General features: G+C 34.2%; 3 protein-coding genes across 3 annotated transcripts; all 3 read right to left on the reverse strand.

Annotated features, from left to right (window-relative positions):
- Positions 1-218: 218 nt before the first annotated feature.
- Positions 219-3908, reverse strand: LOC120202475. The gene is made up of 4 exons (XM_039202886.1): positions 3640-3908; positions 1873-3008; positions 950-1024; positions 219-559 (listed from the first exon to the last, which is right to left on the reverse strand). Exon 2 carries the CDS (start codon positions 2779-2781, stop codon positions 1876-1878), a length of 906 nt encoding a protein of 301 aa, XP_039058817.1. The 5' UTR covers positions 2782-3008; positions 3640-3908; the 3' UTR covers positions 219-559; positions 950-1024; positions 1873-1875.
- A 10635-nt stretch (positions 3909-14543) lies between these two features.
- On the reverse strand, positions 14544-17722 carry LOC120202513 (F-box protein At5g39450-like). The gene is made up of 2 exons (XM_039202933.1): positions 15338-17722; positions 14544-14803 (listed from the first exon to the last, which is right to left on the reverse strand). The coding sequence occupies exons 1-2, from the start codon at positions 17191-17193 to the stop codon at positions 14788-14790; spliced, it is 1872 nt and encodes a 623-aa protein (XP_039058864.1). The 5' UTR covers positions 17194-17722; the 3' UTR covers positions 14544-14787.
- LOC120202514 lies at positions 17079-21355 on the reverse strand. The gene is made up of 2 exons (XM_039202934.1): positions 20507-21355; positions 17079-17089 (listed from the first exon to the last, which is right to left on the reverse strand). Exon 1 carries the CDS (start codon positions 21254-21256, stop codon positions 20531-20533), a length of 726 nt encoding a protein of 241 aa, XP_039058865.1. The 5' UTR covers positions 21257-21355; the 3' UTR covers positions 17079-17089; positions 20507-20530.
- Between the last annotated feature and the right edge of the window lie 351 nt (positions 21356-21706).

Below are 21706 nucleotides of genomic sequence, written 5' to 3' on the forward strand. Positions count from 1 at the left end.
ACTTTAGTTGTAATACTTAATTCTCAATTTCCCATTTCCCGTACCAAGTATGCAACGCAGGTTGGTCCGAATTAATCAGGAAAAAACCTTGAAACCAGGAGTACAACAAACAAACAAAAATCTCAATTTCCCCATCGACTCTAGCATGATGGTCATACTCTTGGTGATGCGTATCAATAAAGCCTTGGAAGAAAGTATGACAGCCAAAATGTCAAAACTGACCCCACAAAAAAATTTGCATATTCCATTCAAGGGTCAATTATGGCAATTATATACATAAATGTTGCCCCCGTCAACATCTCATATCTCAAATGCCAACACTATCAACTGGCTTCCATTTATGAAGTACTCAACAGAGCCCCAATATTTGTCCACTTCGACTACTATTATGTAGGATAGGCTGTTAAAAAAAAGAATACAGTGAATTTATATGCATCTAGTATCATGTTGTATGAGCACTGTGCGTTCTTGAGGCCCATATACCAAATACAAGAAACCAGAACACAAACAGGATTGCCCAATAGCGTGTGGGCCCATACTTAATCCTTGTCAGCACAATCTGCAATCACCAGCCATTTCATACAAAAGACCATTCTCAACTGAAATTATATCATACTGAATCAAACAAACCATATGACTTATATTCAGAATGCAACCGAACCCGAAATGATATATTACTTTGGTTTACAATAACCTCAAAGGATGAATTTTTTTTACCGAACAACACATGGAACTATAGGTGCATAAAAAACATGGCATTCCCATTCTGAAGATATTAGCAAAAGTATAGTAAAGTTTATCAAGATAATTGTTGTTAGTTTGTCGAGGAACATAAACATAAACAAAACATCATATATCGACAAAATCCAAATATATTCAACATTTACTCGAATCAAATGCACGAGTTTAGAAAACAATGGCTAGAGATATGGGATCCAAGTTAACTTACAAAGCGAAAGAAGACCACAACTGTTAAAGCACATATGCCTCCCAAGAGAATATGGAGACCACTCCTAGCCGTTTTCTACAAAACAAAGAGTGGCACATAACCGTTATAATCCCTGAGGAATAAATGCATCACAAGTAATAATTATAACTGAATAAACCTAATATATTTAACTAGTTAATGTCTTCATAAAGTTTTTATGGACAAGGATGCATGATGCAGAAGCTATTACTATTATGTATTTTATTGTTTCAGTCTTATTTATTAATTATTAGACACAGATATAGAGCTAGTGTTATAAGTTATCTCTAGGGTTCAAATCTAGGGCTAGAATTTAAGCTTTATTTGTAACCCTGATATAAATAAGTTGGAAAATAGATTTACAACCAACTTCACTATATTCTCTTAATTATTAGACTTTAGAAACTAAAGGTTTTTATAGAACACCATTTCCCCAGAAATGCCAACTTCTTCCTAATTTTGAAGATATAAAGAAGCTTAATGATGTGTATCAGACCCAACACTAATTGTGACAGATATTTTTCTCACTAGAACAGGGGGACAATATAGAAATCACAACATACGACAATATGCAGTGTAACAGAAAGATACAGTAGGCATACATGTATGGAAAATGTTCATAAAGAACTCAGTATGGGAAGAGATTGATGAATTATTCGATAGAGATCTTTCCTCAATTACAGTAAAGAACTTTTTTATTCTAATTAGGCATTTTCCATCAATTAATTAGTATGATCATCTCTTCTCACAATTGGTTTAGAATTGGAAAAATATTTGAGTTTCTGTAATATCTTCATGCATTTTCAATTAAGGCAAGCTGGTTTTTCATATATTGAATTTCTTTGTTGGCAGGGAAAACAAAACGAAGTACTCAGCTTGTTAGATGAGCATTTATCAGAAAATACCTTTCAAACACGAGGAGCAATGAGCCATGCAAGCGTAACAGTAAGTAGACCCGTAGCAAGCAGAATTCCAGTACCTTCCACAGCCCACTTGGTTGTGGGATTTTCAGCGGGATCCACTTCTTCAGTGACAGTATCTGGGGGCTGTTCAGAAACAACCTGTGAAAGTGCAGAAGAACTATTGTTGTTGTTGTTATTACTATGCGGACTGAACCACAACGATATCTCACTTAGTCGTTGCCTCCGAATAGCAGCAACAGCATCAGGGTCTACACCTGAATTTGTGTGAATTTGGGCAGGATTAGGATCTCCACTAGCAGTCCTTTCTCTCAATGCTTCATAATCTTTCAAAGAAACCACAATCTTCTTAAAATCAGAAGTCCTGATATTTTTTGCAGGATTTCCACAGATCTCACAAACAGTAGATCCATGACTAACAAACCATTTGAGAGCACAAGCATAATGCACTAGAGCAAGATCATTTTTACAAGAACAGCCAAGTTCAATTAATGCATCTTGATGATGACACGAGCCCATTTCTAAATCAGTGCTACATATGAAAACCTCTCCTTCAGGGCTTATGAACTCAACAAACCCAGATTCTCTCCTAAGACACTTAGCATGAGACTCATCACCTTCAACATCCTTTTGAACTCCTTCAATAACAGGCTTATCTTCACCCTTGGTTTTAATTGCTACTGCCAAGGGAGGAGAGATCCCCAAAAATGCTAAAGCAGCATCCCCTCTTTTGTCAGATTCTGAACACTGGCACACACGACAAGAAGGCAAACTGGCCTCTTTGCCTAGACTATATCGCGAGTAAGTTCCTGAATCACCAATGTCAGCATTTGAGCAGCCATCATTGCTGACAACTCCATTAACTGCTTGTGGAAAGTTTTCTTTACCCATCATGAATCCAATATAATTAAATAAGATCAGTTCAACTAAAGGAAAATATTATTTCTAGATGCATAATCTTAATATTCCAAGAAGCCGATCACCCCATTGCAAATTGCTAACGAACTGAAATGCAGCAACACTATCTTTACACAAATGGACAGCTCACATCACATCTACTTCCACTCCATTGAAAAAAGGTGTTTTATTGCTTCGGTACGATAGAAACAAAAGAACAATTGCTGCAAGCAGAAAAGTGGATAAAATCACTTAAAGAACACAAGATTCTGTTTCAAAAATAGTAAAACATTGTGCAATATTTAGCAAATATAAAAACATAAAAGGGCACACAATAAAAAAGGAATCCCAAAAAAGTAAAAAAAAAAAACATATACCTGGACAATTATGAGAAATAAATAAGAACAATTGTAACTAAGAATGGGAGGCAGTAGATAGATCATCTTCTTCACCAGATGAAAGGGTTTAAAACAATCAATAAAAGAAAATAATTTTTCAAATAAAATCAATTAAAAACACATGATTTCCACTACTTGAATAAACACTCAAATAGTCCAATAAAATAATTGAAGGCATAGGAAAGGAACACTAATAATTAAAAATGTGGGAAGTCAATAGAGTCCAACCCAAAACTGCAATTCAACTAAATAATATGCAGTTATTCAGAAAAAAAATGAAAAGAATCAAAAGCAAAGCAATAGAATCATAAACTTAACACGCAGCTCAAAAAGTCTGTAGAGAAAACTGGTTAGCAATAATAATAAATGAAAGAACAAACAGAGGAACCAAAGACAACCCATAAATCCCACATCAATAAAATAGAGAAAACAAAAGCAGTATTAAAAAAACCCAAACCTACGGAAATTGGGATGGAACGGGAAAATTGTCCGCAAAAACCTAAAAAGGGGTAGGGGATAGTAGATGTACGGTGGTATTGTGGTGCTGCCGGCTTGGCTCCGATGGTTCTTTTGTTGTATTAATCCGATGTGTCGTAGGCTCCACATTTGCTCTACTTTTTTCGTTTTGGACTGTCACTTTGCTTGCAGAGAGTCGACTCCTTGGAGGGTTTCCAGTGCCTTCCTCTCCGTTTACTGTACTTCGGAATTATTTAGACTTGTATGTGACGTCCATTTGTTTAGAATAACTTCACTTTTAAAAAATCTTTCTTTTTTTATCTACCAAGGGTGCTTACAACAATAATAGTTTTAGGGTGCGTTTGGTTCACGGAATGTAAGATTACCAGTGGGAATAAAAGATTACCAGGGAATAGGATTACTGGGAATGTTGTATTTTGTGTTTGGTTGGTTTAGCAGGAATGTAAGATTACCGTGTTTGGTCAAATGAATAAAAGATTATTGGAATGTATATTTGACCAAATTGTCCTTATTATATATTTGTATAATATTACAAATTGTAAAATATTTATATATTTTCTTTAAAAAATTAAATTCATAATATTTATATAATTTTTTTTACAAAATTAAAAATATAAAAAATGTTTAATGAAAGGATAAAAAAAAAATTAACTCCTAAACTTCATATAAAAATTTTAATTATAGACTTTTTTTGTAAATCTAAAATAATTTAAGGATAAATTTGTAATTTAACTTTCGTAGAATTTTTATTATTCAATGACAGAAGAATGATATTTTTGAAAAAAATAAAAATTTAAGGGCATTTTAGTCCAAAACGCCGGTAATGTTACAATACCTAAGGGAAGGGAGGTAATGACATTCCCGGTAATATACCCCAAAAAATCTACTATTGGTAATAAAACATTACCGGGAATGAGATTCCCGGTCAACCAAACATGGGAATGTGGGATTCCCATCCCATGGGAATCCCACATTCCTTGAACCAAACACCCCCTTAATGACTTCTGCCTATTTGATAATAATTGCTTTGAATATTTTGTGCAGTTTATCATACTCAAATTTAAATTTTTTTTATAATAACAATAATTCTTTTAATTATTAAAATAATTGGTTTAGAGATGGACACGAGTTTCGAACCCACCAACTTTTGATTAGATCTTAGGTTAAGATTTTTTTAATAAAAAAATCAAGTTCTGATAGGGTCAAATTGAGTTTTTTTTAGAGATTATATTCGGGTCAGATCGAGTTCGAGTTTAGGATTAAAAATACCCAATTTGACCAGATCCAAAAAAGAATATAATTTTACCTTGTATATTTAGGGATAATTACAATAATATCCTATATCTATATATATTTTTAATTAAATCCTTATTTTTATTGAAGAAAAAAAATATTTTTAATAAATATATTATTTCAGGTTAATCAGTTTTGGATTTTATCTCAAAAAGTCGGGTCGAGTTTAAGTTGAGTGGAAGATATATATTTTTATAGATTGAACCGGATCAATCAGGTGAAGAATGTATAATTTTTAGATCAGATCAAATTGACCGAAACTCAACCCGTGCTTTCATATTCTTTTTTCTTTTTAGATATCAAGATTTCTAGAAAAGATTTCTAGAAATGTCTTTCAAAAATTATGCAGGATTTTATGAAGTACATAGATATTTTTATGTTTAGATATCAATATATTTTTTATGAAGTATAACTCAATTACGGAAGTTTTTCTGAACTATAGATATTTGGATAAAATGTACAAATGATCATTTGATTATAAGATATTATATTTAATTATTAAAAATTATAAAATGATCATTTAATTATATGTTCAGATAAAAAAATTGTTTCAACTAAATAATTATACATGCAATTGAATTCAAAAGCACACTCTAAAAAAGTCATGTTTTTATTAAATTATGATGATTATAAAGTAATATTTAAATTAATTTAAATAAAATTAATAATTTTATTAAAAATATTAGATTTATAATAAAATAATAGAAAGTTTAAGATAAATATAAAAATAAGAATATAATTGTAAGATTGAAAATAATAATAAATAAAGTTTATTTATCTTACTTGTTATAAAAATATTAGTTTTATAATAAAAATAATAGAAAAAAAACTAAATCAAAGGAAATAATATTAGATTTGTAATAAAAATAATATAAAGTTTACTTATGTTACGACTAAAACTTAACAAATAAAGTTATGTATTATTTTTTAAAATTTTAATAAAAATATTAAATATATAATTAAAAATAACAAATTTATTTCTTTATCAAATAGTTCTCATTATAAATTTTTCATACAAGATTAATATAAAATTTTGATAACAAATTCTAACACATATTATAGGATCGTATTTGTGTCAAATTATCGATTTATCATCCCTAAATGATGGTTTAATTCAAAGTATTGAACGATTGAGAATTGAAATTAAACCTAAATGATAAAATTAACAAATAAGAATACATATTTTTACAAGTATATATTAATTATTCTATATATATTTGATTTTGATTAGACTCATAATCAATTCAACCCGAATTGACTTGATCTAAAGGTTTACCTAAACTGAAAATTAATTGATCCGATATTGACCTGACCCGAAATCTAACAGATATGGTATTAACCCGACTCAAAAATCAGCAGATCTAGTATTGACCCGATCCAAAAATCAACCAATCCATTATTGATCTGAATCGTAAAACAATCGATCCAATAATCACCCGACCCGAAAATTGACCCGACCCGATACTCGACACGATCTGATTCACCGTACACCCGAACTAGATCCGAACCGATCCGAACAAAATTAAATCGAATTTAAACTAGACCCGAAATTATCTGATCCGAAATGACCCAACCCAAACCCGATCTGAATTACCCGTTTGACACCTCTAGCTCTCTTGTAGCATATTTTTTATGGCTTAAGGGTCAATTTTGTCATTCTAATAGACTCAATTTATCATTTTTATCCCTATCATATTTTCGTATCAATTTAACCTTCAAAGTTGTTTAATTGCATCATTCTATATTATTTCTCCCAACTTACAATCCTAAATTATAAACCTTAAATTAGTGTTTAAGTTTAGAGATAATTAGGTTATAGTTTAAGGTTTAAGATTTATAAATTAGGTTATAGAGGACTTTTGCCTTTTTTTATATTAATTATAGGTGAATACATGATAATATTTCTTTGAAAGACTTTCAATCATTTAACTTATTATTCATACATCTTAACAAATAGCGGCGAGGCTACAATTTGGTGAGAGTAAGCACGTGTCCACTCTGAAATCTAAATTTTATTCGATTAATTACTTTTTATTTCACTGATGGTGTCCACTCTGAAATTTGTCGTACCTACTATAAAATTTGAACTTTCTTCAAGTAGTTATTTACTTACGGTGCCTACCTAAAATTTTATTTGTACCAATCTCATTTAAAAATTTTATGTTGTTAACGTACTTGTACCTATCTTAAAAATATTTCTGAATATGTCACTATTTACAATGTCCTGTCCGAATCTTAGATGATAACAACATTCCTTTTAACCATTCAATATTTGGTTCTTGCTCTCTCTCACTACTTTACTCTCTCTGTCTAATATTTTTTTCATTATTTTAATTCTCCTATCTCTCTCTCTCTTAAATTTATTGGCAACTGTTCATAGAATTTTAGCAACCGTTTTCTATGGTTGGCTCTCTCTCTTGCAGTTGATCATCGTCCACATGCGTAACCCCTCATTTTGCTTTGTATGTATATCATTCTTATTGTTTTAACAGTATTCAATGTTTCATTCCTCAATAGAAAAATGTTTACTAGAATTGTTGAAGGTTAAGAGTTCCGATTTCCTTATTTTGATTAACTTTATTCTTTGGTTTTCTACTTTTTATATACGGTTAAAACTCTATAAATTAATAATGTCAGGACCGGAGAAATTTATTAATTTAGAGAGTTATTAATTTATCGATAAATTAATAATTATTAATTTAAAGAGTTTTTAAATAATTATAATGTACATACCAAACAAAAAGGTAAATTAGTCCATGCCTCTTAGAATTACGTTACAAGATATGAGTTAAATTAATAATGAGCTCCAAATAAATTTGAACTTTAAAGGAAAACATACAACTATTGAATCATATTTCAATAGAGTGTAATATATTTTTTTCAGTTTCTATGAATTATTAATTTATGATTTTCTTGGGACCGAAAATTATAAAGGGATCTCACGAAAAATTATTATCTTATTATTTTATTGAGTTTTTCAAATTTTTATATTGGCCCAAGTCGGGACAGGACAAATTTATTATTTTAGAGAGTTTATTAATTTATCGAGTATTAATTTAAAGAGTTTATACTGTAGACTTGGTTGTTAGTAATTTTAAAATTGTATATTCCTTGCTTTCGAGTTCTAAATTTATTGAATATGGGTATTTAAACTTGTTTTTGATTTTGGGTTTTCCTTTCTTGTCAGAATTTCGATAAATGTGATGGAACCGGAGGATTTGCACTCTGATCTTGAAGCTTTAAGAGAACTATATGGACTTTTACATTGGAGTGAAGCTGCCTGCAATGTGGTGGTGAGTTATCTTCAAAATTCAAATTTAGGTTGCGACTGCGACGATAGCGGTCATTGCAGGTATCACGCGGTCATTGCTCGGATGACACCTTTCCCGCTATTTTGATAGTGGATTGCTATTTAAATCCCTGGTTCTCGTAGAAACCTTTGTTTGCACCATTGTGGTGGTGAAGTTACCAGCAATGTAGGCTTTGGCTCTATTTTGAGGCAATAGTTACTTGCTTACAAGTTGGCAATTCGGGACATATAATTTACCTTTCAATTCGTTCATAATTATTTTCCCTTTGATGGTATGCAGTTAAGTGAAAGATCGAAGTTTTTACTGAAGAATCTCCTAGATGGTGCTACCAAGAGAGTTTTGGAGACACACAAAAGGGTAAACGGACTATGTCAATGTGTGGACCTTTGCTCGGATTATTTACCATCTGCTGTCCCTTTCCAATCATTTTCTTCAAAGTTTAGTAACATAATTGTTCAACATTGATGCTTCCTTTATTGTTATTCCGACTGTGACTTGCTTTTTCGACGATATCATAGCCCTGTCCGAGTTCATATATGTTTTGTTGCGATGATTGTAACCTTTTTTGTCGATCAATTTGTGTCGTAGATGATAGCAGCAGCAGAACATGGTATCTGCGGCAGTTCCTGCTATTCCGAATCTGGAAAAGGGAGGGGCTTACTGGAGCTTCGGCCTTCTGTTCCATTAAATCGTTTACAAGCAACACCAACACCGGAAGTAATTCGAAATTTCGACCCTGCATTTAGTTCATCTAAAGATGAAGATTCTCCTAATCAGCTAACAACCCAGGAAGTTATCTCACAGCTATCTAGGCTTACCTTTTCCTTTGACGGACCAGAAAACAGAAAGAAAAATTGTGAGTTCAACAAGAAAAATAGTATCAAGCCGCACGATACAGACATGATTATGAGCAAAGGTGCCAAGCAACAAGGTCGGCGATGTGATCCTCTGGGATACTTTTATCAAGCCAGTGGGGATGCCAAGAAGTCGTTCGATAAAAATGAAACAAATAAGAAGCTACTGAAAATGAATGAGACAATGAGGCAGGGTAGTATATGTGGACTGAGACAAGCTCCCGGTGTAGACAGATCAGTTGCTAGCTCCTCGAATTCTGTAGCTTCTGGAGATAATGCTGCTAACCTGGATGAAATGGAGGGGGAGACAGTAAATAATTTGTCCAAAGACATTGATGAAGTAGTTGAGCACATTGAATACCACATTTCAGCTCTGCATTTGTGTTCGAAGTTGGCGGATGCTACCAAAGCAGCTCTGCCACACGATTTGCATACGATGCCTACGTCACAGTGTCCTATGGTACAAGCAAAAGAGCATTTGGTTAAAAATAATGAACTAAGCCATGCTGTTGATCCTGTTCCAGATAGGGATGATTTGCAGATAGGTCGAAGTAAGAACGGCTTCTTCAATTATATATTGAGCAAAAGTAGGAGGAGTCAGCACAAGGAGATGGATCAAACTTGCAAGCATGTTGTAAGGAGTGATAGTAGGGTGAATAAAAAGGTAGCTAATTGGAATGTTTTTGGCATGCTAGAAACAGATAGTCAAAAACAGAACGAAACTACCGGTTGCTATGTTCACGGATTTAGGATTCCGACTAAGCCGGGTGATATCACCAAGAGGTCTCCCATGCCTGTAAAACTGCCCTATCCAACCCCAATTGATAGTAGGGGGAAGGAATCATCACCAAACATGGAAAAATGGAGACGTTCAGTACCATCCAAGTTAACGGTATCAAAATCTCTTAGTCATAAGAAGCGACCAGTACATGAGATTCTAACGGAACAGAAGAAAGCCGGCACGGGAATTTTGCGGAACAAAATTCTACTGAAACAGCAAGAATCCGACGAGTCTTCTACGGCCGGCAGTGGTAGCAGTGACAGTGAGGCTTATTCTTTGGCAAGTGAGGATAGTTCAGCTTCAATATCCAGTAGTTTTGATCATGGAGTACGTGACGAGAGTAGTTCATCAACTAGCAGTGACTGCAGGGATGGTGGTGAATCAGGCAGGCTGTATGATACCAGAACACACAAATCAATCCATCCGACAAACTCTGAGCCCGAAAAAGGCGAGGGTCAAAGGCCAGGACGGATGAGGAGGCTTAAGAACAAGTTGGCACTAATTTTTCACCATCATCACCACCACCACCACCACCACCGTTACGATAACCACGACAGAGGTGATCACTCCCAAGGAGAGCACACCAAGCCTTTGTGGACATCTTTGCACAAGCTTTTTCATCCCAGAACCGGAAATAAAGTCGGTGAAGATAAGTTAAGAAAAGCGGGGACGAGAAACGTGCTGGTCAAGCATCAGGTAGGACACTTTCATTCACTAGTGGGAGGATTGATGAGGCACCTTAAGCAGTCAAAGAAAGCAAAGACTCCCAAAGGTGGAATGGGACGACTAGGGAATGACCAAACCAAGAAAGCCAGGAAGGCGAAGCAATTACATTGGTGGCAGATGTTTCATCGTCAAGGTGGAGTAAAACTACCCAAAAAGAGGCGTGTGAAGGTAGGGTTTAAGGGTAAAAAGAACCAGCTTAAGGTACCTAAGTTGAAATAGAAAATAGAGCAGGGTGCATGGCTGGGTATGTATTTAGTCACTCGATTATCATTTTAATTTCATTTTAGTCATCTAATTGTATTAATTGATTCAGTATAGAGACAACGAATAGAAAATTAGGTTTATACTATTTTTCTCTCATCATCTTAGTCTTCAAACATGAAATTTTATTAGAAAAATCACTCTTTGTTCTCTGTCTTTGGTTGTGGTATAAGATCAAGATTAATTACCAGTATCATTCTCAAGTGGCAGAGTCAGCTTATTGAGGGTGAACGCGCGTCCACTTTAAAATTTGATTTTTCTTCGATTAGTTACTTATTTTATTGATGATGTACATCATGAAATATGAGTTTTCTTTGATTAATTACTTATTTTACGGACGGTGTCTGCCCTAAAATTTTATTTATACTCATCTCATTTAAAATTTTTATGTTGTTAACATATATGTGTCTACCCTGATATTGTTGAGGACAAGTGCTTGATATTTTGATAAAAAGAACATAAAATATAAAATTTTCATCTCGTAGGCTCTGAGACCAGTTTATGATTGAGAATTAATTTACTTTATGTTAGAATTAAATTGAAGTTTCGTCACCATTTTCAAAAACCAGCTTTTTATATTATTAAAATTATCAATAAATATAATTTAATAATTAAAATGTTATTAAAATAATATATTAATATTACATATATAAAATAATAATGTTTTGAGTGTTTATGATTTGAAGTGAAAAGTTCGTAAAATGAATTATAGAAAATCAGATGATAAGTCATTTTTTAGAAAATGCAAAGGAAATTCAGTTGACCAGAAAAATAAATTATATTGACCACTTGTTTTCCGTCAACCAAATACTGAAAAATGGAAGGAAAAAAAACATTTTCTGAAAATCAGTTATAGAAAAACAAACAGACCCTAAATGAAAGTATTGAACAGTCTCTTTTAGATGGGTTCAAATTTATTCCAGTGGAGGATCATTTTATACTTATAATTATAAGGTTAGAATTGACAATTAATTTTAACGAAAAATCGATAAATTTTTCTCTTTCAATATTCTCATCTAATCATGTAGTCATTGAATCAGAGATGACAACACATAAAAACATTTAGACTGCATCACCACCATCTATATTTATATTTATAATTGTTTAGTATATTAATAAAGGTTATATTATATCACCAGTGATTGAAAGGAATGTTTTTTTTTAAAGATCATGAATTTTAGTAGTTACATTTGTAGTATATTATCTGTCAGTAGACAATCTAACCTAAGCTAACCATAGCATAGCATAATCGCTATGGATAAAAAGAAATAATGATACTAAATTTAACAACCAAAAACCTTTTAAAGATCATTTGATCGAGGTAAATTGATAGGTTTCAAAAATCTTCAAGGAGTTCGTCTTAATTTAATCTTATCTAGGATGTACGAAGTAAGGTCGAATCAGTGAAGGTCTATTTTAGTACGGAGGAAGAACCTCAACCATTATACATGTGATTGCAATTGCTCAGAGGAATTTTTAATAGTATCATATATTTTAATTTTGTTACATTTTAAATATGTACACATATGGTTGCTGCATTAGGTTATGAAACTCGGAAGCAAGCACTTGGGAGCTTGGATGTGCACCATGTTTTCTTCACTCATGCATGACTTTAACGTATGACTTCACTTGTTTTGAATGGATTGCATTGGTATGTTTGCATTACATGAAAATTGGGGCAATGAAGATTCAAGGAACAATTAGCATGCATTCAAGCTACCTTTCCACTATGTAGGACGTCCTACACATTCCCATTGGCTAGGAGATTCATTCCTATATGTTTGGGAGCATTTTTGCAAACTTGGAAGGTACACATTCATCCATGTATGACCATCCTTACCTTTTTCTATGTATGGACGGTTAAGGAGGATGATTTGGAGTCTTGGAATATTCATTCATGAATAGGGATTGCAATTTAATCCGAATCCGATGGATTCCGTTTCGACCTGATTCGATAGGGTCAGATTTTTTTTAAAATTATGGTCGGGTCGGATTTTTAAGGGACGAAGTCGGGTCGGGTGTTGGTGGAGGGTGAAAAACTCCAATCCGACCCGATCCGAGGATAATAATGTAATCTTCTTAAAAAATGTTATTTTTTAATTAAATCCTTATTTTTTATCGGGTCGGGTCGAATTTATACTACGAAAATTAGGGTCATATCGGAGTCGAGTATAGGATATATATTTTCGGGTCGGGTCAGATTCGGGTGGAAGATACATATTTTCGGGTCGGATTGGATTGACCAGAAACCCGACCCTAACATGACCCGTCGCCATCCCTATTCATGAAGCATGGATCATCCTAATACATATTACCCAAGGGGAGTGTTTAGAGCTTTTTGAACATTCAAGAGACATCTTTGACTCATGTATAGGCAGCATTGAAGAGATTCAAGACTTCTTTCATTTTACCATTCGTTCACCCTTCTAATTCAAACATTCAAGGGGAATGTTTTGGGTTTAGGTTCAAATCTTCATTGCATCAGACAGAAGCTTAATTATCGATTATATCATCTAAATTAATGAGGTTTAATTTTAGTCGTTTGACTTGCTGATGTAAAAGTTGTCTTAACTATTTTTTGAAGTAACCTTAATAGTTTTGAGGCCAAGTTCAACCAGCTACAACAGAATAATTACAGTATTTAATCAGCTGTCAATTTTCAGACATTAATCAGTGTTTATTACTGATTTCTTTTTTGACGTTTTTAGCCTTGAATAAAGCCTATAATAGATAGGGTTTTTCACATTTCTAATCATCTCCCAAGCACCAACATTTGCTTTTACTAAAATTCTCTCAAAGTTCTCTCATAACTTTTTTTGGGTTAGAAGAACAATTCCACCATTGTCCACTCCGATCTTCGGGTGTACGATTATTCAGAGTTATCTTGTTAACCTCGGGAGACGAACGCCCAACACAACGATTACACACATCGAGGCGAAATCGTTTCGTGCATCGATCTCACCGGTGGCCGAGTAGGGATACTTGTAGCACACGTCAGTGAAGAAGATGGCTTCATACGGGATACAACAATACGTTATAGATGTTTTTGTTGTTTTTTGCGCAGGTGCAAGGCTAGAAAGAAAAGGAACCTCTCCAAACCTCCCTCGGGGAGGCTTTAGAAGGAACATTACCCCTCCAAACCTCACCCAAATTTTCTGCATTGTACAAAATCTTGGGTGGTTTATATTAGTGTAAGAAGTAATAGTCATATGAAAGTTGAGTCTTTGTAGATGATAATTTGTTCACTTTTACAACAAAAACCATAAGAACAATATCTTTTTTTTAAAAAATCGGATGATCATTTTATATATTTTTTATTATCAGAAGACGTAAAGGTAAAGCACGTCATAGTTTGGGGACCAACAATATATTTTACCCCTTTTATCATAATTCCTATACGTTATTCAGTGCCTGTCAAAACGGAATTAACCATACAATCAGGGTCATTCAATTAGGATCGTAAATAAGTCGAGTTTGATTACTGTTGAATTTGACTTTACTATAAAACTTTAAATCTAAGCTTGACTCTACTCGAAAGTTTGCGAGTTTAAAATTATCAAACTTCACTTGAACTCGAAATATGACATGTATATGCTTTTTACCACTCTTCCTATGATAGTGTCCAAAGAAAAGAAAAAAGGTATCGTTTCAAAGTTAATGAGGAAAACCTGTACCACATCTGAGATTCTGCATCTCTCCCCTGTAGACTATATTATCGGCTTTTAATCATATATCTTCACCGGAGCACAAGAATAACCAGATATGCCTCTTCAACAAACACGACGAGATAACACTAGATGTTGTTTCGGAGAAAAGGATTTATATCGTCTTGGAGACATCCTGAAACTCGACACTCTTCAATCACCAGTACCAGCAAACTAGACCCCGGATACATTGGTGACCTAAACATGCCTTTTCCTGCCAAATAAAAACATGGGACCAACCATAGATGATTATTTGCAAAGCTTTATACAAGAAGGCAGCTGTAATCAAATTACAACTGGTATCTGTTAGAGCTAATTGTAGATGCAACCGGTATCTGTAGTTCTCCGATAAACAAGACATTCTGTAAAAGGCTCTAACTCATCAGATCACAACTATTTTGCAGACTCGTAGCAGCTGTAGAACTATGATCTGATGAGTTGGATCCTTTTACGTGTTTAATTATTCACAAGATTCATTTTTAATTAAAATGATCTTAAAAAAATGCTAGAAAAGATGGTTTTATATATTTGTTTAGCTCTCACAAGTCACATCCCCCACCACCAGACTACCAAAACGGGAAAAAAAATTGAACCCTAAATCATTTTCACTCTTATGCCAAATAACCATAACTGGAATTCATTGTTAATGAATTAAGTATATTACATGAGTGAAATAAAAAAAGAAAACACAGAATAATATTCATTAGCTAAGGTGAAAAAAAGAGCAAACACAGGACATAACACATACCTTAGAGAAGATGAACATGTTGAGGTGTTTGAGAACCCGATAAACACATTCGAGTACGACTTGGTCAAATACGAAAAGTTGGCAATTGGAGGTAGAGCAGGAACCTGTTCACCTTTCTTCAAAAGGTCTTGCAAGCTGAGTCTTTGCAGGGTCAAGACAGACCTTGATTCCTTCCATACGAAGGCAAGCAGACCATTTTGAATGACAAAAAGTGAGCCAGGCTTTGAGCCAGGATACCTAAAACCATATCCATTTGCAATACCTTCTCCCACAAAAGCATGCTTCACATTCACAGGATGTGAATCTGCATCACTGTCCCAGGGAAACGGGTCCAGTGAAGGCTCATCAATATTCACTATGAACATTGCAGAACCATTTGGGTGCAGAACATAGTGGGTGCCTTCCAATATTTTAGTAGCAATGAGAAGCTGTTTTCCCTCTGTCTCTTCGTAAGAGAGCAAAAGAAAGAACAGAGCTTTCCCGGGCTTGTCTTCAGTCAGCCTTCCAGGAGGCCAACCAAATGTTCCTCCCCATAAACCGGCATACTCTTGATCTTCCCTCGGAACCTGCATGGGCAGCTTGTAAAGAGCAAAGCGTGTATCATGCATATTAGGCCAAGCTCGATAAGATGATAACTTCATTGTAGAGGCACGTATTGTCAGCCCTATAGTATCCCCGGAATTCAGAAACTCATGAAGTTGAGCATGCCTATTCTCACTGCTAGAAGAATTGCATTTTGAAATTGCGATGCCACCATTGACAGAACTAGGTTTCCGAAGAATTTGCTTAATACTAGCTCTGAAGTACCCACCTAGACTTTTCCTATTGTTTCTGTGTGTCTGATCATCATCTCCATTCACAGAATTAGAAGAACTAGAAAGATCAAAGCTCTTTCTAATGTCACCAAGTTCCAACTGAATAGGACCAGAAGGCATTGCAGTACTTGGCATCAAATCCGTGCAACCCTGTTCACTACCAAACTTATACATCTGAAGAAGCAGTGATCTTCGCTGCAACATAAGCACCATTTTTTTCTGGAAACTCTCCCCATCCTCCCTCAACGGAGGGAAGAGTGGCCCACTTACAGAATCGGTAAGCTTAAGACGAACTTGGCTAGTAACAGTCTGAAGCAACTTTCTCCTGTCACCAAAATTCAACCGACTAAATGGAACCACGGCCTCACTCTGTCCTGAGGATCTCGATAAACCACTATTTGACCTAAAAACCTTTCTTGGAATCTCCTCATTGGAATGATGAGCAAAGCTCTTACTAGGGAACAGCTTGCATCCATTCCTTTTTGCTCTAGACTCAACCTCAAGCAATAGCACATTGCAATTCCGCTCCACAGATCCCACTGAACCAGGATAAAAATAGTCACATCCTTTCTCCCTACCATGAAGAATAAATGTGGTGGAACCATCAAAATCACCAATAATTTCAAACACCGGTGCCCATAGAACGGGGCCATCCTCAATTCCTAACGGACCGAGCTCTTGAGGAATTATTCGACATCCAACAACAGAAACAAAACCATGAATTACATAGACTACATTGCCAAGCTCGGGATTCTGGTGAACCCAAAGGCCGATCAACGGCTTTACTCTAACGAGGAAGCGACATAGTGCCTTATAAGATACTACACCTTCCCTCCACTCCACGAGGTCCCTCGTGGGAACAACTCCAACTACATCACATTGGGTGAGCCAAATCCTTTCGGAGGCAACATGTTCCCATAGACTTTTACAACATATACTGAGATTACATATGTCCTCTGGTGAAAGGGACCGTGACATAATAGCAAGCACATCATCAGGTAAAGCAAGAAACAAACTAGAACCACGGGTTTCTGGCATCATAGTAGTGTCTAAGTTATTAGTTCTTTGGGGTTATCAAGCTTTCTTTCTTTCCCCCCCACAAATTGAGCTACAAATCAACATTCATGGAAAAACAATAATTCTGAATCTATGAACAAATAACCCCAATAAAAAAAAAGAATTCAGAGAGAGCATGTTTACCCAATACACCAACCAAATTCTCCCAGCTTCAAATCAGGCGCCTTGAATAGAAATGGGTCTTTCATTCCTCCCTTATTCTAAAGCTGGAGAAGAAAATCAAAGTGAAATTCCATTAAAATTCCACATTTTTTTATAGTCCCCCTTCCCTTTGCATCTACAACTGAAGGAACATAAAGAAAAACAGAGGTAGGTTAGGCACAGTATGTAGATTTAGGAAACAAAGCAAGAAGTTGGGAGATTTGTGAAGTCGTCGGCACCAAATATTAAAATAAAAAGAAGAAAGTTTGGATTAATTAAAGCAGCTTTGACACTTATTTGCTTCGTTTTTTTCGGTTAATATTGAAATTGGAGGATGAGGAAACAATGGGGGAAAGTATTCTGCCACTCTCGAGTTGGATTGGAATATATTCATTGACTACTGACTCAGTGGACCATGTTTCTTGCTATTAGTAGCAGGCTGTGGTGGTTTTCCGTTGACGAAAATAGAATTTTAAAATTTGATTTTTCCATGGATGAGATGATAGATGGGAGGACCATTTTTTTTCACCGATTAAAAAAAACCTCGATACTCTCGTTTTTATTTAATTAAAATATAATTATTTTATTTTTTATTTAATTAAAACGTAATCGTCATAGATTAATTATCATGTTAACCGTTAACGGATTATGTGATATAATATTTTAATATAATTACACATTTAATATTTATTATTAATATATTCCCTCAATTTAATTTTATTCTAAATCAGTGATTAATATAAACCAAAACAAAGGACATTGCAAACGGTGATGACTTTATTGATTGGATTTGCTGCCTTTGGTGAAGAGGGGAAACAGAAAGGGAAGAAAAAGAGAGAGGGGGAAATAATTTTTTTATTTTAATTAATTTTTTATTTTCAGAAATTATTTTTAAATATTCAAAAATATATCATATGGTATTTAACGGTCAAAATTAACGGTCCATCATGTATGACTCAAACTGAGTTACACATTTTTTTAAACGTTTAAGCCTTTTATCAAAGAGGACTTGCTTATATTACGAGTGCGCTTAGTAGGTCATTGTACCAATCGAACAACTTTCTCATACTAAGGTTAGTTCATAGATTGTACAATGCCAGAGTTTGAGCCCTCCCATGTCTTGGGAAGTTAAACGGTTTCATGTAAACTTATACGGCTTAATCTAAAATTAAGTGCTCAAATTATTTATTTTTAAATTTAGGTGTTTAATTTTTTTTTTGTTAAAATTGATATTTAACGTTCTTTCCATTATACTTTTAAGTGTATGTCGTTAAAAATGACTATTTGATATGTGTCATTTTTATACTTTTTGAATTTTTTATTTAAAAAAAAATTAAAGTCTTACTCCCATCGTCCCACTAAGTATGGGCAAAATCAGTGAAATAGTGCAACGGGAAAAAAATTCATGGAGTAATGCAATCCATGAATTATTTTTTAATTTGGGGGTGATTGCTATAGTGATCCACGAGGTTGCCGGCTGCTCCGAATGACCATCATAGGTCGCCATGTGCTCCGAACGACCTCCATATGTCGCACAGTGCGTCTTCGGATAAAAGCCTAATTACCGATATAGGTAATAGGTGTTACTTAGAGAAATTTAGGTAATCGTCGTTCGGAGCATATGGAGACCAACGTAGGTCGTTTTGAAGACATGACGACCTATAAAAAATTATAACATTCGCCCCAAATAAAAAAAATAATCCTTCGACTGCATTATTTGAGCAAAATTTTTTTACTGTTGCACTATTCCACTGATTTTGTCATAAGTATGTCTCTTTTAGTTTTTTTTTAAATTATCTCATTTAAAATATAATGATAGAAAAAGTCAAATAAACAACAATTATCTTTCTTTTTTTAATTTTGTATGTTCTACTCTTTTACACTTATCAAAACATATCTATCAATCACCTTTTAGAGATAATTTTATCATTTATCGTGGTCAAATATATATCATATCACTATTTGTATAGCCGATATCATATATATAAATTATGAGACAAGGAGAGTATTATCTTTTAAAAAAGACACCACGGCTACCGGTATACCATCCCCCACTCCTTCCACCTCTTCCGTTGTCAGAACCACCGCCAAAATCACTTAACGGTTTTGCCCATTAATTCTTACAGGACAATTGGTGGTGGATGTATACAGCTCCCATAACCAGCAATTGTATACTTATTATTTTGAAAAAAAAAATATTTAATTTGATTTAATATATTAAGAGAAAAGAAAAAAATAATAAATTTTACAAACTCAAATTTAAAACTTAGAATATTAAAATTTTAGACATTATCTTTTAATTTCTAGATCCCACTGATGATAATGTCGAGCAAAGAGCTTCATCTCCACAAGCACAAATCATGTGTGGATGTGGGGGCGTCTGCAATTTACCCACCAAAGCCGCAGAACAAATTTGATGCGGGGAAAAGGGGGAGTAACAGTACCTCTGAAACACCGGGGGCTTAACATCGCCGATGAACGAGGGGAGAATTTGAGTATTATGGTTTCCTTAGAACAACGTAACAGGTATTAATTAACGGAACTTTTAACAGTTAATACGGCATACGTACCTAAAAATATAATAAAAAAAACTTATACACTTATTTTTAGTGAAAAATAATTAAACACTTAAAGTTAATTTAACGAGTTCTATTTTATTAGATATGATTTCAGGCTACACAAACAACAAAAGGGATAGTTTTCCATTTTCAGAAATCTCAGCTTTTCATGTCAAAACAGTCTGCTTGTTTGCTGCTTCATGTTTTCCTGGAAAAGAAGAACAGCCAGCAGCCAGGCCAAGAACTTCTCTTTTCATCCCTGCACCATGTTACCGTAGGATAAATGAGTAACGGATCTAAAAATATTTTTCAAAATGAATATACATATATTAATAACATAAAATTTTTAAATGAAATAGATACAAATACAATTTTAGAGTAGGTAATATCTCTAAACTAAATAACTAATATAATAAAACTTAAATTTTCAGATGAATATAATTTTTTTAAAGTAAATATCATTAATAAAATAAATAAGTAATCGAAAAAATATTTGATTTGAGGGTCATCAAGATGTGGCTCCGCCGCTGAGATAAATAGTGTTTCCTTCTAAAACCTTAAAATTAAATATTAAACACAAAGTCTGCAAAAAGAGAACAAAACTACCTGTTGCTGCTGTCTTCTCTGTTGTTATGATTCCTCCGCATGAAAATCCATTTAATCCATCGTTTCTTACTCGCCGGCTTCTCGGATCCTTCCGGTGGACTCGGCGAAACCCTGGAGCTATTTTCAGCCATTGATTTCTTCTTGAAACTAACTAGACGAGTCGGGAAAGACATCTTTAACAAGAAATGATCAGCTTCCATACTCTTAGTTCTGGATAACGAACCTGCAGCAGTCTTCGTCTTCCTTCTCTTCGTCTCCGTTCCCGAACTTAAGCTCTTGTCTTCATAAACCACTCTCTCTTTGACCATCTCCGGTGGATTTTTTCGATCGACTAAATCTTTCAGCGAAAGCTCGTAGTTGGACTCGGGCATATTACGGACCATCTCCATGAGTTCTTTCCGACCTTGTTCGATGATCTGTCTTCGTCTTGAAGGGGAAAGGTTGCTGTAGAAATGGTTGTCAGGAAGAAGAGGAGAATCATCGGTTGACTTAGTAGCTCCCCACGACGGCGAGGGACAATCCTCGACACATGATTCTTCGACTTGAAACTCGACTTGGCAGCCATCGTCCAAGTTTTCGTCGTTAAAATACAAGGTCTCACGTGCAGCCCAGAAATCAAATTCAATATCTCCTGTTCCGTCACAGTTGTTGTGTATCCTGTAGGCCGGATTGAATGAAGAAATCTGGTCTCCTGTAACACCATGCCGGCGATCAAGCATCATTCCACCAAGGACCGAGTGAAGGTATAGTTGAATGCGAGAGAAATATATGGGTACGAATTCGGAAAAATATTGGTCAAATTTGAATAGAAGGTCCCTGTACTATATATATTCCACATATTTAATCCCTTTAGCATGAGAATTATAAAAAAAATTCAAGTCTGGATTAGAGGTGAATATTCGATCTAGTCGAATTGAGTTAAGTCAAAAAATTTTGAATTATTCGAGCTGATGATTCTTATTTTATAACTTAAATTTTATTTAAAATTTTTTGAGTCCAATTTAGTTTATGAAATTTGAGTAGAGTCAAAACTATTCGAAAATTTATTTAAATTTAATTATAAATAATATTATGGTACTATCTGATTTAGTTTATATAATTTTCAATAATCATATATGATCATATATATTTATTCATAATTTTTCATATATATATATATATATATATATATA

This window comes from Hibiscus syriacus, unplaced genomic scaffold (genome assembly GCF_006381635.1).
Source record: "Hibiscus syriacus cultivar Baekdansim isolate YM2019G1 unplaced genomic scaffold, ASM638163v2 tig00008843_pilon, whole genome shotgun sequence".
Classification (NCBI taxonomy): domain Eukaryota; kingdom Viridiplantae; phylum Streptophyta; class Magnoliopsida; order Malvales; family Malvaceae; genus Hibiscus; species Hibiscus syriacus.